The 17331-nt window shown below is 45.6% G+C and overlaps 1 protein-coding gene across 1 annotated transcript in view; it reads left to right on the top strand.

Moving 5' to 3' along the window:
- ezrb (ezrin b) overlaps positions 1-17331 on the top strand; it is a 41578-nt gene that overhangs the window by 1509 nt on the left and 22738 nt on the right. Inside the window, exon 3 of the mRNA XM_076273059.1 lies at positions 14345-14428. Within this exon, the coding sequence (XP_076129174.1) occupies positions 14345-14428 (84 nt within the window). The remainder of the gene's footprint in view (positions 1-14344; positions 14429-17331) is intronic.

The following is a 17331-nucleotide window of genomic DNA, read 5'->3' on the forward strand; positions in this document are numbered from 1 at the left end:
GCCAGTCTTTACCAACATCTACAGCCAATTTAATCTGGAATGTGTGTGAATAACATTTTGTTTCATGTTATCATGAAATAAACATCTCTTTACCCAGACTTGCTTGAGGGAGAATTAACCTTTGTCTGTAGGATCAGGGGAGGGATACAGGATCCCAGTTAGGTATTCCGCTGAACTGGTATTTTAAAAAATCTGCGGTGGCCGTAATTAGGGCTTCTTCGGGAATGAATGATGTGCTGTACTCAATAAAGCTTTGACTCATCGACCCGCTAGGGTCCTCCTGGACGCCTTGACCCAGTCATAGCGCTCTGTAGTCCGGGGGCGAGCCTGGAACACAACAATGGTGTTTCTCTCTCTGACCAGGAAAAAGAGGAAGAGTTATTCAGCATTGTTTGGCCAGGAAAGAGCCACATTCATGACTAGTTTTACATGGATGGAATGGAAGCTATGTATGAATGGACGGACGGATGGATTGACTGATAACCGTAGATATTTTTACATGCAGAGGAATTTGTTTGGGTTCAGATATTTGAGAAAGACTGTAACATTTCCCCTACTGATTGGAAAATTTTGTTTTATCTTTGGTGCATCAATGCTCTTGGCATCAGACATGGGCTTCTTGCAAGGACATGGGTGTTTTAATGGGCCCCAGTCAAAAGCATGTTGTTGGTTTGTTTTTGAAGTTGCTTCAGGGTTGTCATGAACAGTAGTGTGGAAGTGACCTCATCTGTGTTGTGTGGCAACATGAATGGTGGGACACCGTTGGTGGATGGAACACACACACACACACAGGGAGAAATAGAGAACTCTTGTATTTTTTTTAGCCAAAACACACAGGCCTGCTGTTTTCTTTTCCATGATATCAATAATGGCACAACTGCTGCTTTACAGCACTCCTGACTCGGCCAGAAAGCCACACTAATGTAATGGCATGTATTTATATATGTATTTGGATATTTATAGGCATATTTTATTTAATTGCCTGGCCTATCTGGGGAGAATATGGTACATTTTAACATTTTAACTGAAAAATTCTGCTGTTGAACAACATCTATGTATTTGTTTGACTATAACTGAATTCTATTAATAGCATGGGACCTACAAATAGTGTGTTTGTGTGTGTTTGTAGTCAAATCTTCCTCAGAGGTTCAGGGGAGAACTTTCTAGAATGTTGAAATGAGGTTACTCACTTGGCCAGAGTTTTTTGGGGCAGAAGCTATTTACTGTGTGTGACATGGTTAAGGTTGATGGAGAGAAGGACCACTTCATATTGGTGAAAAATATTGTGTACTTACTTCTTGGGTGGATGATATGTTGGATTGGTATGTTGCCTAACTGTAACACTGTTGTATCACCACCTTTAGTAGTGTTTGTTAGATGGTCAGGTGTTATTTTAGAGTGTCAACAGTTCTTTTTTTTTGAGCATCTGATTCTGAATGACCATATCAAGTCATTTGATGTCCATGCTCTCTAATTGGGTCACATGTACATGATGTCATGTGTTTTATGAATGGTGGTTTAATCCCCCACACCTCCATGTGTCATGGATTCATAACCTGTTCAATTACGTACTAGAAGGTTCCCTGCAAACCTTTTACACACACACACACACACAGGCATATCTCACCTCTGTGTCAGTGGGTCCCCCCTACATCAGGACATACCGTGTGACTCAAGCCCCCTGGAATGCTGGCCAAGACATTCCTTGCAATGCCATTCAGGGAATGGCGGCTTTAGAAGGACATTTTCCCTTCGCCCCAAATCCGGTTTCCCGACACATGATGATGATGATGATGATGATGTTGATGTTGATGATGATGATGACCTCACCCGCTGGAGGTGTGTCGCCAGTTTGGTGTCACTCTTGCTGGGTGTTTCCCTTCATTGTCCAGCGAGCTTATTGTTGCCGCTTGTTCCGCTGAATAATTGATAGGGTGTTGATGGGTCTCGTTATGACACCTTTTTTTAGGTAATGTTTAATTAAAGTTCCATTCATCATTTGATTTGGTAGGTGTTTCACTTGTAATTCCTCTCAGCATGTCAAGGCCACGATGAGTGTGGGTAGCAAGAGGATGAGTGTTTGTTGGAAGTGATTAAGGAAGTGCTAGAAGGGCATGAAGTCTGCTTGAAAAGAGCTATCTCAGAAGAGCATCATGTGTTTATTAAATATTTGTTTGTGAGGTTAGTTTGGTTGCCAATAGTGTTGCTAAGATCCCCTCAAATGGCCACTGAAGAGAGTGTGTGTGTGTGTGTGTGTGTGTGTTTCAACAGCCAGACATCATTCTTGAGTCTGTTAAGAGACATCCTCAAGTGAAGAGGCCCTGTCTTTGTGGTCTGTGGCTCTGTCCGCATGCGTGTGGCACACAATAAGAAGTCTCGAGGAACTTGTGGTTTTATGATGGCTCTCAGAATGAGTGAAAGGTCATCTTAAAACACGCCACTGTCATGGGCCCTTTTTTGTTTTAGAGGCCATTCCACTCCCCCTCCTCTGTCTCCCCAAAGCAGACCCAACAAAAAAACGGCGAGATGTTTACGGCCTTTTAGTGCACCGGCAGGACCCTCCTTCTGCCTCGTGTCTGGCATCTTACATACACACACACACACACACACACACATATATACACACACACACACACACACTTTATTTCTACTGAAAGGGTAGAAAAATGGTATTGACAACAATGGGTGTACGTTCCAATGTTGTGAAATTGAAGAGAGCTTCTCCTTTTTTATCCCTACCAGGGCTCCAGAGTGCGACCAATTTGGTCGCATATGCGACCTAATTTTTCAAAAGTGCGACTAAAACAAATCGGAGGTCGCACCGGTGCGATCAGCTATTCGAGAGAGGAAAATGTGTCCGCATTGAAACTCTCTACCTTTGGTTCAATAACAGACACATATTTGGCCAATATCGTGGTTTAAACAAATCAAAGATAGAGAAGGGCGGGACCTCCCCTCTGATTGGCCGTGGCCCAGTACCTGTGTGTAAATTTGAAAATGCGTGTGCTGCAGAGAGAGAGAGAGAGAGAGAGCGAAAGAGACAGAGGTCAGTGACCCGTCAGATAAACAGTGTGGATGTAGTTGTAGATGTGCATTACAGTGTGGTCACATAGGCCGAGATAAATGTCCCCTCTCCCCACTGCCTTTCGGCGGCTGGCAGCAGCAAACCGATCAGACGAGCCCGAGATGATGATCAAGTTTATCATTGCCTACGATAGGCCTAGTGAAACTTCCCTTCACCAAGTTCAGTCCGAAATAATTATTCATCAGAAAAATAGTTTGCAGTAAACCCGACGTACAGGAATGCCACTTGCGCCAAATTTATAGGAGTCATTGCAGATGAAAAGACGTCTTAAAATTGCGAACAATGCATACAAGGCCTTCCCGAACGAGAGAGATACAGATATCGCCGAAAAGGAGTGCGTCCTTGACCGCAGTTACATGCAGGGAGTAACCCGGTTTTCAACAGCAATATTCGTTTTGCGCGCGAGTTGTGTAAACTCATTCTGATGGCATCAATCAATTCAATCCGGTATTTGGCGCAAACCGAATATCGCTGCTACATTTAAACCCTGAATATTCCCTGCATGTATAACTGTGGTCATTGTGTACGGTGAATCGAATGGACACATTTAGATCGAGCATGGCAAGTCATTGCAATAGCCTATAATAATAGGCCTACCATTTCGTTACTGCATTAACCATAGTGATGTTCTTATTGAAAAATTAAAAATACTAAAATTAAAAAGTAAATTGCATTGTGGGGCTGTCAAATGATTATTGCAATCATCATTGCAAAATCACATAAAAATCCCCCAGGCTACTTGGAACATCTCTTTAAATTGTGCTCAAATACATTTCTATGGAAGATGCTAGCATGGCGAGCTGGTTTAGCCAAGGCCTAAAGATCATGAAGGATAGTATGTAAGACATTGAGCCATGAGATTTGAAGCCCTTAAAAGACATGCACTGTTAATTTACTCACTGTTATTTTTATTGAATTCATCTTGAGATGTTTTAAGTTTACATTTCAGCTCAGTGAAGCACTTAAAGCACCAACACTTCATTAAGTTACTTTTCTTGTAGAATTGTAAATCATAAGTCATAGGACAACCTATATAGGACAGTAATTAAGGGAAAAAAGTGAACCTGCTGCGGTGTTAAATGCGATGTGGTTGAAAATTTGGGTGCACCTAACTTTTTTGCTGGTGCACCTAAGAAAAAAAGTTAGTCTGGAGCCCTGCCTACTTCCCTACGTCTCCTACAGGCAGGTGTGGGTTACAGACAAACATACATACGGTATACCCAAACTTCTCTTTTCAGTATGAGGCAACCATGGCAGTGGGTTGTGTGTACTACAGTCACCTTGTTAAAAATAGAGAGATGACTGTGATTCTCCCCCTTTGGGTGAATGGGCCGCCTCACAGTGGCTCATTATGATGTCATAAAGGACCCCTGGCCCAGTGTGGAAATTCCGTCCACGTCTGGCCTCCGAGAATTTCTGGAACTGAGATAGGCTAGCTGCCACTCACTCATAGCAGAATATCTTGATGAATAAGCAGCCTGCCGACACTTGGGCTATTGACGGGCCAAGCACTCAGAGCACACACGTAGCGTCACACCCGATCGATATATTTTAAAATGCGATATGGAATTAGACCATATCGTATATATCGATATAGTTCAAATTTGAGCCGCTGACCGGAGCTCTCTGCCCCCTCTCCCCTCTCCGCACTGCTGTGAAACTGCACACTACTTTTCTCATATAAATATATTTATTTCAGAAAAATATTGGCCCATTTTATTTTATAGGATATTTTTATTTAAGATATTTTTTTTATTTAAATGTGCACCTTACGGAGCTTTGATTTCAAAAAAGGCACTCCCGTTTTATGTTTATTTGAGTAGTGAGTTTTCAATAAAACTACTCATATTTGACTGAACATTTCATTTTACAGCTCTAACTTTGCAGAAAAAATATCGGGATATCGTATACCGATTGTAAGGGGACCGATCAGTGAGGCATGAGGACACAAGGAGGTTTAGTTCAAAATGGAGGGTTTTATTACCCAAAAAATGATCAAAACTGACAAAGTCCACAAACTGATAATTAGGCCTATAAAAGAGGTCAACCAAAGGTATAATGGCACTAAAGACACAACTGACATAACGTAGACTGAACAAAAAACTAACCTGACACAATGAAACAAAAGGGAACATATATATCGGCTTGGCCAAACCAAAGAACACAAACAGGGGATACACTAAACACATAGACTTAAATCATAACACAGAGCAAAGTAACTAAGGCCAAATTCCCCCCTCGGGCACATGGCAGACGTGGTACGGTCTAATAGGTCGGCACCCAGACTTAGGTCCTCTCAGCCCTCAGCCACGCCTTTGCCCAACCAGGAAGGAAACGCCCCCAACGCTCAGCCCAGGTAACTCAAGACAAAAGAAACATATATGATTAGTAACAAACAACTTATATAACCTTACAGTGTTAAAATGTGTGCACCCATATTAAACAATGTAAGGCTAAAGTGCAAAACTAATAAAGTAAATAAATGAAACAAAATGTTGAGTGAGTTATTTGAATAGAATAGCACATGTGACTGCAAACAATAAAATGTGCAGCAAATTCATGATTTACCAAAAGAAAGTGAGGGCTTGTGTTACCATGTGTGGCCGTGTCCATCACACACCCCCCCCCTTCAGGACTCTCGCTGGTACTGCGAGAGAGGTAGTCAGCTGTCAGGTTCTCTTTGCCTGGGATGTACTGGACGCTGAAGCGGAACGGTTGGAGAGCCAGGTACCATCGGGTGATTCTTCCATTGGCATCCTTCATCTTCTCCATCCACTGGAGCGCCTTATGATCTGTCTCCAACGTGAACTCTCTACCCAGGAGATAATAGCGGAAAGAATCAAGGGCCCACTTAATAGCCAGCGCCTCCTTTTCTATTGTTGAGTACCGGACTTCGCGGGGAAACAACTTCCTACTTATGTAAGCGATTGGATGGCGGTCCTCCGGGGGCCCCTGGAGAAGCACGGCTCCCAAGCCCCTGTCGGAAGCATCAGTCTGCAAGATAAATGCATCATTGAAGTCAGGACTAAACAAAACTGGCTGCTCACTCAGTGACTGGCGGAGATCATGAAACGCCGCCACCGCTTCCTCCGTCCATTGGATCTGATTTGGGTTCCGGGTCCCAGTCATGTCGGTGAGGAGCGCTGCCCTGGTGGAGAACTGAGGGATGAAGCGGTGGTAGAAGCCAGCCATACCAAGAAAAGAGCGGAGCTGCTTCCTTGTCTGTGGTAAAGGACATGACCCTATGGCTTGGACCTTGCTGACCTGTGGTCGTATTGCTCCATTCCCCACTGTATGGCCCAGGTACTCCGTCTCGGATGCTGCAAAGACGCACTTGGATGGATTGACAGTCAGCCCAGCAGAGCGGAGACGACCCAGGACAAGGCTCAGATGTTCCAGGTGCTGGTCCCAGCTATCACTGTGAAGGACTATATCATCCAAATATGCCGCTGCGAAATCAGAAAAATCCCAGAGCACCTGGTCCATTAGCCTCTGAAAACTGGCTGCGGCCCCATGGAGCCCAAATGGTAGTACAGTGAACTGAAACAGCCCCAACGGAGTCCGGAAAGCTGTTAGGTCCCGGGACCGCTGAGTCAGAGGGACCTGCCAGTAACCCTTACAGAGATCAATGGTAGTTAAGAATTTTGCTTTTCCTAAACGTTCTAACAGGTCATCAATCCTTGGTGTCGGATAAGAATCGAATTGGGAAACAGAGTTGAGATACCTGAAGTCGATGCAGAATCTTATGCTGCCGTCTTTTTTCGGCACAAGGACTACAGGGTTGCACCATTCACTTCTGGAAGGCTCTATGACGCCCTGGGAGAGCATGACATCCACCTCCCCCTTCAGTGCCGTCAGCAGGCGTTCTGGGATCCTGTAACTGAGACGTTTTGGAGAAGCACCTTCTTTAAGAACGATATCATGGACAACAAGATCAGTCCTCCCTGGACTCTCCCGGAACACCTCAGGACTGCAGATCGCCCTCACCTGGAGCTGTTGACCCTCTGAGAGGTGGCTAAGATTGAAGTTCACCGGATCACCAGCAGGGGGTAAGTACTGTTCATCTACCTCCTCTTCTTCCAGTATACTTCTAACCAGCATTACATCTGGGCTCTTTTCAGGTCGCTGCACCCACTCCTTTAGGAGGTTTACGTGCAACACCCTACTATGGCGTGACTGACCTGGAGTCGAGATCTGATATGTAGCTGGCCCAAGTTTCTTCTGCACTTCGAATGGGCCTTGCCATCTCGCTAGCAGCTTGCTGTCACTGCTTGGAAGAAGCACCAACACCTTCTGGCCAGGGCTGAAGGATCTTTGGCGGGCCTTCTGGTCATACCAACCCTTCTGTTGCTGCTGGGCCGCCGCCATATGTGCTTGGGCAAGCTCACTCATCTTCTGCAAACGCTCCCGCATCTGTACAACATAGGACACAACATTAACAGCCTTCTCTCTCCCCTGGTCACCCTCCCAGATCTCCCTTAACAAAGACAAAGGCCCTCGGACTTCATGTCCATAGAGGAGTTCGAACGGAGAGAAACCCGTTGAGGCCTGGGGGACTTCACGGTATGCGAACAAGAGATATGGCAACCAGAGGTCCCAATCTGTACCACTGCTGCTGACGAACTTCCCCAGCATCTGCTTCAGGGTCTTATTGAAGCGTTCTGTCAGCCCGTCGGTTTGTGGGTGGTATGGCGTTGTTCTCAGGCTTCTGATTCCCAGCAATTGATAGACCTGCTTTAAGAGAGTTGACATGAAGTTAGTTCCCTGGTCAGTGAGAATTTCTTGTGGAAAACCCATTCTAGAGAAGAACTGTACCAGACAAAAGGCAACCGATCTTGCTTTTATAGACTTCAATGGGTAAACTTCTGGGTATTTGGTCGCATAGTCTGTTATGACTAGCATGTAACGGTTCCCGGCTTTGCTTTTCTCTACGGGACCGACGATATCCATTCCTAGGCGTTCAAATGGTGTACTAATAATGGGGAGTGGTTGGAGCGGGGCTCTGGGTGGTAGGTTAGCAGATGTTATTTGACATTCTGGACAACTTTTGCAGAACTGGGCAACATCTCTGTACAGACTGGGCCAGTGAAAATGACGCTTAATGCGAGCTGTGGTCTTGTGTCTACCTAGGTGGCCTGCCCAGGGAACTGCATGCCCCAGCTGCAATACGATGTCTCTAGCTGCTTGGGGGACCACAAGCTGCAACACTGACCCCTGCTGGCGATAGAGGATACCCTTCTGGAGTATGTACGCCTTGTTCCCATCCAGATCGATCAGCTCCTTGTTCCTTCTCACTGGCATTCTGAAACAGAGGGGCTAAAGAATTATCAGCTTTCTGCATGTCAATGATATCGACTGGCATCTGAAATCCTAGAGGTGACTCAGGTTCAGCATTAGTTGGAACTTTCACAACAGTATGAAGAAATTTTTCCCGTCTTCTCTGCCTACGAGTCTTACGAGACTTCCCGGGTTTTGTCTCCAACTCATAGTTGTAAAATGGCAGGGTGCTGTGAATCTCCTGGTGCTCGTTCGACTTCTTAGCTTGTCCTCTAGTGACGGCAGCACAACATTTCAGGTTCTTGTCTGGCTCCAACAGATCCAGCAACACTGGGAGGTCACGGCCTAGTACGACAGGGTAGGGCAAATTATCAGCAACCACAACATTCAACAGATAGGTTTGATCTTCAACTTTAATGTACATCTCGGCTGTGGAATAACACTTCTCGTCTCCATGCACACAACAAATGGGCACAGCATCTTTGGTACTGACAATATAAGGCGGCACAAATTTCCTGTGTACAAGCGTCTGTCCACTCCCAGTATCAATTAAGGCTCTAAGAGCAGTCCCATTTACTTCAACATAGATCATCTTGGCATCTTGATCGTTAATGTGAACTGAATCCACACCAGGTCGTGGCACAACACACATATTGTTGGACTTTGCTGTGTTTTTAGGACACATAGGCTTGGTGTGGCCTTCTACTCCGCATAGATAACAGATGGGTATCTTACCGGCTGGCTTTTGTGGCTTGGGCATGAATCGACTCTCCCCAATGACCGGCTTACCCCCACTGGCCTCTGGCTTCAGGTAGTGCTGCGGGATGGTTTTACGGCTGTCTCTTGTTGTCTTCCATGAATTGTGGCTCCATGGCTGCCCCTTCTTTCGCGCTGCCACAAAGACATCCGCCAGCTTAGCAGCCTCCATTGCTGAAGCAGGGTCGTGCTCTTTGATCCAGACCTGAAGCTCAGGGGACACCATTCTCAAATATTGCTCCAATATGATCATTTCACCAACATCATGAATCGTTTTACCTTTTGGCTGTATCCACTTTCCATAGAGCTCCTTAAGCCTCACGTACAGCTCCTTGGGGCTTTCATCAGGATTCACCTCTAGGGAGCGGAATCTCTGCCTATAGGTCTCAGGGTTAATGTCATATTTGGAGAGAATAGCAGTCTTAACTTTGTCATATTCAAGGGAGTCATCAATGTCCATATGCACATAAGCACTTCTAGCTTTCCCCGTTAATAAAGGCATCAGGTGAAAAACCCAATCTACTTTCGGCCAACGGCAAGCTACAGCAATACGTTCGAATGTAATAAGAAAATGTTCAATATCATCATTTTCAGTTAATTTTTCCAGTTTAGGCCCATGACGTGGATGAACCTGACCTGCTGCAGTCTTACTTGCATCAGTGATGACCATGGGCTCCACCTGAGCTTGTGAGTGAGGTCTGCTGGGAGGAGCCTCAAGGTCTGGATCAAAGTCTGTTGTTAGAGGATCTGGCAATGGAGATGTTCGAGCTTGTACCTCTAACTGCAGCATCTGAAACTGGTGTTGAAGTGCTTTAAACCTTTGCTCTTGCCTTGCAGCGGTTTCCCTCTGCTTCTCGTCTCGGGCCTCCTGCTGCCCCATGTGCGCACGGAGAATGGCTGCCAGGTCTGCAAGGGTTGGCTCACTTCCTCCATCGTCGGTCTCATCCAGTCCCGGTTCTCCAGGTCTTCCCACATCGCCATCTGCTGACTTTTCCTGGGCCGCTTGGCTTGTACTTGTTTCTTGTTCTTTTGTTCTTGTCCTTCCACCACGATTCATCTTTCTTGTGTTGGGGGAGTTTTAAAGAAAAAAAACATGTGTCCGTCACTGGAAGATCCCACCACTGCCACCAATTGTAAGGGGACCGATCAGTGAGGCATGAGGACACAAGGAGGTTTAGTTCAAAATGGAGGGTTTTATTACCCAAAAAATGATCAAAACTGACAAAGTCCACAAACTGATAATTAGGCCTATAAAAGAGGTCAACCAAAGGTATAATGGCACTAAAGACACAACTGACATAACGTAGACTGAACAAAAAACTAACCTGACACAATGAAACAAAAGGGAACATATATATCGGCTTGGCCAAACCAAAGAACACAAACAGGGGATACACTAAACACATAGACTTAAATCATAACACAGAGCAAAGTAACTAAGGCCAAATTCCCCCCTCGGGCACATGGCAGACGTGGTACGGTCTAATAGGTCGGCACCCAGACTTAGGTCCTCTCAGCCCTCAGCCACGCCTTTGCCCAACCAGGAAGGAAACGCCCCCAACGCTCAGCCCAGGTAACTCAAGACAAAAGAAACATATATGATTAGTAACAAACAACTTATATAACCTTACAGTGTTAAAATGTGTGCACCCATATTAAACAATGTAAGGCTAAAGTGCAAAACTAATAAAGTAAATAAATGAAACAAAATGTTGAGTGAGTTATTTGAATAGAATAGCACATGTGACTGCAAACAATAAAATGTGCAGCAAATTCATGATTTACCAAAAGAAACTAATAATGTGCATTTGTAAAGTGAGGGCTTGTGTTACCATGTGTGGCCGTGTCCATCACACCGATATTCAACCTAAATATATCGGGATATGACTTTTGGTCCATAGCCCTAGCCAGGTGTCTATAATCGGCCCTATTCAAATCACTACGAGTCATGCCATTCTAATCTATGAAGGGGAGATCATAGTAAACCACGTGTCGGAAGATGGTTGTGTTTTATCAAATAGGAGCAACCTCTGAAGTTCTCTCAAATATACCTGGTGGTGTGTGTCATTGATTCACTGATGTTGCGGCAAACTGTGGCCTCTCTCTCTCTCCATTTGACTTCAATGGCTACTCAACTACAGCTCCTGTTACAGGAAATAAGCCGAGTCGCCTGAAGAAACCACCCCTCTGTTGGCCTGTGTGCTGCCATTCAGCTGCCTGGCTCCCAGCAGCCTCTGCTTCCCTCCTTACACTTTGGAGCACATTCCAGCCCTGGTTTTCCACTGGTTTTCAATGAGCCTGCTGGGTCTTTCAGATAGTCGGAGGAATAACGGGCCATGTTATCAGCACTGACACCTTCATCGGTGAATTGGCTGCGCTGAGGTCAGTGTTTAGTCAGTGGCCTTTTGGGGCCCCCCGCCCTGTTGGGCTGATTCTGGATCAGCCGTTGGGGAAGGGTCCATTAAAATGCATGGTGGCGTGGCAAAGGGACCACAGGGAGGGCTAGGCTGAAAGGGAACCTTTGTTTGGCCCACTAAACGGCCGTCTCTCTCTCTCTCTCTCTCTCTCTCTCTCTCTCTCTCTCTCTCTCTCTCTCTCTCTCTCTCTCTCTCTCTCTCTCTCTCTCTCTCTCTCTCTCTCTCTCTCTCTCTCTCTCTCTCTCTCTCTCTCTCTCTCTCTCTCTCTCTCTCTCTCTCTCTCTCTCTCTCTCTCTCTCTCTCTCTCCTTTCCCCTCTTTTTTTCTCTTCTTTTTTTCGTCTTTCACTGCCAGTTTCTTCCTCAGCTATGGGAGGTAGGAGGTTGTTTTCCCACAGACAGAAGAGGGGCTCCTGCCTCCTATAATGAACGCAGAAGACACTTACACACACACACACACTTCACCTTCAGGTGCCTTTCATTTTTTTTTTGTTGCCAGAGGAACTCATTTCTGCACCTCCCCAGTTGTCCCTTCACCTCAGTCCAGCCCACATATGGGCAGCAATGCTTTGGCCTCCTCACACAGTCCTCCTTTAAAGCACAAGGCCTTCCAGACAAGCTAAAGGTCTTCCAAGAGATCTGTTCTTTCCAACACCTTTGGAAACCTAAGCCTGTTTGTGTGTGACACGGGTTTTTATCACACTTCAGAGGTCTGAGGGGATTCTGGTGTGTGTACGTGTGAACACAGAGCAAGAGTAAGGTGCCAGGCGTGGGGGTCAGCCACCTGAAACGCACGCACACACACACACCCTCCCTCCCTCCCTGCTGTTTGTTGATCTCACTGCTTCTCATACCCCCCCACCCCTTCCCTGTCATGCCATCTCTCATCTGTTTCTCTTGCCATAGCCCTCTCCTCCTCTCCCTCTCCCCCTCCCCGTCTCCCTCTCCCCCTCTCCTGCTCTCTCTCCCTCTCTCCCTCTCCCTCTCCTGCTCTCCCTCTCCTCCTCTCCCTCTCCCCCTCTCTCTCTCCTTCTCTCTCTCCCTCTCCCCCTCTCCCTCTCCCCCTCCTGCTCTCCCTCTCCCCCTCTCCCTCTCCCTCTCCTGCTCGCCCTCTCTCCCTCTTGCCCTCTTGCCCTCTCCCTCTCTCCCTCCCTCTCCCCCTCCCTCTCCCTCTCTCCCTCCCCCTCTCTCCCTCTCCCTCTCCCTCCCTCTCCCTCTCTCCCCCTCCGTCTCCCTCTCCCTCTCCCACAATGGACCCAGATGAAAGATGGAGGACATGTTTACCTGTCCCAGTGTCTGTCTGCTTGTGTCCGGGCCGCAGGCATCTGCCCCCACCTTTCACTGCCGGGCAATTACACGAGTCAACACAGCAAGCCTTCATTCACACACACACACACACACTAGGCATATGCATGCACACACACTTGTACTCAGGCAGTAACGTACACTTCATGGGGATGTGTGTCTTTGGCATATGTAAACGAAATTGCTGTTAACAGTAAAAAGTTGATTTAGAGGTTTTTTTCTGCAAAATGCCCTGATAGCATAAAGATATCAATGACGGTGATCTTTTCTTTTCTGACTGAGTAAAGCAGAATCTCACACCCTGTCTCAGAGCTATAAAGAGATATTTGCCTCATGTCGTAATTCTTTCTTTACAATCACGCTATTATGTTAGAAGACATTAAGATGTTTTTTTATTTGCTGTATAGCGATAATGTGACTGTTATCTAATCTAAAAGTTGATGACATTGAGGAGGCTGCATCCCACTCCACCGGAACTTCACTGTAATGTCATTAGCTCTCCAGTAGTGTCCGTCACAGTCACCAGACTTCTGACACGGCTGTCAAACTGTAGGCTTGAATGACGGATTATTTTAGAAAGCCTCATAAAACAGTTCTTTAATGTCAGATGACGTCATAAAAATGTCTGACTCTTCCCGCCCCCTTGCCTGTGTGCAGAACTCTCTGCAGTCAATCATTAATGGAGCATTAAACAGGGATTCCTTTGTTGAACATTTGTTTTGTTTTCCCTCTTGACTCACGGGAAACGTCATTGTGTTCTGCTCTGCGGCGCCCATCCCCACACTTAAACATGGTGACCACAACTGACCGTCCCTCAGTCCTTTGTGCCCCCAGCCCAACAAGCACACATCCCATCCTCCTGCTGTCAACACCTTTCATGCGCCCAGGGAACTGTTGCGCATCTGTCTGCTGCTGGAAGTACAATAGCCAATTGAAATGAAATGGCAAATATTGATTCCTCTTTCTCTCCCTCGGCCTCTGTATACTCTCTCTATTCTCTCTCTCTTCTCCCTCTCTCTCTTTCTCTTTCTCTCTCTCCTATGCTCTCCCTTTTTTTCTCTCTGGCCCTCCTTCTGTGTAAACACATTGTCATGGCTGGCCATTTTCTTTTCATGTTGTGGCTATCCCAACGCACAACTGACAAGACACCCCCTGCAGCCGGCCTATCTCTGTATTGCTTTTGTGGTTCTGTTGTTTAACGGCTGGAAGGCTCAGTGATGTAACGGACCTTGTTAGTGAAATAAATTCCTCTTTTAGTGGTTGTCAAAACATCAGTCCCGTCCTGTCCCATCATGATCAACGTCACTCCCTTTGAGTTAGCTATTTGTGGTCTTATCAGGGCACACTTTTATATTAAGATATCAAGATACAATAAAATAACTCATTTTAGCTATCTAAGTCTCACTATTGCACTGTTTGCGTCAGATGACTTATCTCTTCTTTAGAACTTGAAGTGATCTATATTTCTTACTATAACTCTGACTAACTCTGTGTCCACCCTTCCAGGTAAATGTTCGCGTCACTACTATGGACGCGGAGCTGGAGTTTGCCGTCCAGCCCAGCACTACAGGCAAGCAGCTCTTCGACCAGGTCAGTAATTAAGGTCCCTGAGAAGTCCTTCTCATCACTTACTAGATCCAAAGACTGTGCCTTTAATTGGACATACAGGGCCTGGAGGTTCTGTTTTGTCCGAACATTCTAGACCTAAAGGTTTGGGTTGTAATTGACCCAGCCTTGGACCCAGTAATTCTAAGTTTAAATTATTCAGGCTAGACCACAAGGTTCTGGTTTGAATTGATCAATTTTTGCTTAGTTAGTTTTACCCTTACAAAACATAACTGCACTATTTCAGTTATCAAAACTGAGTATCAATTTGTTATTTGCAGTTCTTATACAGGAAATGCAATATTTTGGACTTGAAAAACTGCATCGCACTGCATAATGCTGTACTGTGTAGAAATGGAATATTTTGGACATGCAAATATTAACGTACTGCACTGTAACTGCAGTGCACTTTGAAAAAACTGCAGTACAACTGCAGTTATTTTTTGGTCAGGGTTGTCATGACTTCCAGAGTTAGTCAGACAGTGCAGGGTTGAAGTGGATCTCCTCTCATCCTGCTCAGCTGTCTACCATGATTCGTTACATTTTTCCGCCAAGGTGATCTCATCAAGGTGTGTCAAGTAATTGAGAGCAGTCCTGAACAATAAGCTTGAAAACATTCTCAACATTGGTCTGCTGATTTGACCTTTTGGTAGTGTAGTAATTGATCGATCGTGTAACAGCTTGACATACAGCTCAGTGATAAGGCTGAATGAGTGGGAGTGATTGTGCTGTTCTCTCTGTGTGTTTGAAGCTTTGGTTCCTTCCTGAATACCATTCAGGACTCCATGCTCTCACTCACACTCATCTGATCACCTCCTCCTGTGTTGCCCAACCCTATTGAAGCAACGCTTCAGTGCCATTCGTTCACCCTTCTGGAGAATGTGTAACAGTCCAGGCCAGTGAGAGGCTGGGTCAGTTTCAGTGGGTACCGGAGAACCAGGCCGTGACCAGTCTTATCTCCCTCCAAGAAAAAATGTGTTTGCCAGACCGAGACTCGTCCATTGTGCGCCACACATACACATTGAGATTCCATTCCACTGAAAGGAATCTCAATTGTCTAAGGAGGAGTCCAGGGACGTAGAAAAGCCATGCACTGGAATGCGAGGTGATGTTATCGGGAGACATGGTCGGTCGTAATCATCTCTCCGAGTTTGCTTATGGAACGCCAGCGAACCAATATTTGGCCTTTTTCAGAGGAAATATGTCAAGTATCTGTAAACATGTGCAAACAATTAGCTCATGTTTGCAAAGTGGAAAGCCCTCCACCCCCCCCCCCCCCCCATCTCTTCAAAACCAGGTGAACAGGGTCCACCTCTGCTTCCCAGACATAAATCAGTGTGTTAGGAATGTGTGTAAGACACGTTGGACACAAAACCCTTAAGAGTTTATGATCATTGGATCTTTGATGCCCTAGATGATTATGGTGCTTAGAGAATATTGTTGAAAGGTGGAGAGTAGACAGGACTGAATTCTGATCACAGGGCTAATAGAAGGAAGCATTTCAAAATCAGGACGTCTTCATATTGTAGCCAGAGACGCCTTGATTACAGTCGATTTTGGCCACAAATTGTAGAGAACACAAATATATGCATGCACGCCACAGAACATACACCGTGCATGAAGACCATATCTGGTTGCCATGAGACCGAGCTTGTAGTCTTGCACACTGGACCTTCTTTAAATTACTATGTGTACACGCATTGTCTGCCCCAATTAGTTTCCAGATGGGGGAAAAAAAAGATGATCAGGCAAATGTTAAGTAACCCCTGCCAATGTTCTTGTTGGAATTGCATGGCACAGCATATATTCAGGGCTTAAAGTTCTCAGGCACTGTGGCTGATTTCAGGCGTGCGCCAGGCTGGTTAAGACTAGAAAATGAATAATGCCTATACCGGCTTAAAAAATAAAATGACTGGTGGCTTAAGGCATGGACATTTTTTTCTTACTTTAAGCCCTGTATATTACAGGGAAGAGCCTAAACCCTGAAGCTGAAGTAAGAACCTGAGTGTCATCAGGGGGGGAGAAGGCGGGACATGTGACGGCTTTTTGTGCCTTTTAATTACTTCCTGTCAAACAAGTTTCTAAGTTAGGTGTGTGAGCTTGAGGCATCTTAATCTTACATATGAAAACACCAAATGAGCCTTGGGTGTATGAGAACACATGAGGATATGGTGTTTTTGAAGTGTCTTGTTTCGAGGAAACTGATCAGTTGCTTGTTTTTAAATGGCTTTGGTTGTCTTTCCTTAAGCAGCGTTTACATGGGCTGTAATTCACCTGTAGGAGTTGCTGTGCTCTGTTGCATGCAGTGACTAATGTGTAATGGCTGCCTATCAGACAAAGCACTTCAGCACACTCAGTGTTCTCTATCTAATAGCTATTGTATGGCCATGAAATGCTTCACTCCACTACACCCCTTGATGACAGCCGGCTACTTGTATATCAGAACCTAATGACGGAATCAAATCTGGTTAATTGTATTTTGTGGGCTCACTGGAATGGCTATCCTTGAAAGCCCATTTGTTTTGAGTAATGTGTTTGGACTCTTCTCATCGAACATTTTGAGTTTGACATGCGTTTGCGTTCTGTCTGCCTCAAACACGAGTCATGGGAGGATCATAGTAATAAGACCATGATGACTATCGTATCAGACATGCTCTAGCATTCTCCACAAATAGCTTTGTGGCTACACCCATGTCTGACACCCACAAAGTTTCATTCAATTGGTTCCCATCGTAACTCTGGCAGACGTTCCCTGCTGTTAGATGTTTCTCCACAAACTGCAGTCGTCCTACAGACACTGCTTAGCCCTCCCACTTAATGCTGTACAAATGGCAAAATGTGTCCCTCTATAAGTGGCTTTCTTCCATACTGCCACCTTTGACTGAATG

Source organism: Alosa pseudoharengus, unplaced genomic scaffold (genome assembly GCF_046254945.1).
Source record: "Alosa pseudoharengus isolate Yale_2024_CS ecotype anadromous, Long Island Sound unplaced genomic scaffold, YU_APseudo_1.1 YU_APseudo_1.1_scf_7, whole genome shotgun sequence".
Taxonomy (NCBI): domain Eukaryota; kingdom Metazoa; phylum Chordata; class Actinopteri; order Clupeiformes; family Clupeidae; genus Alosa; species Alosa pseudoharengus.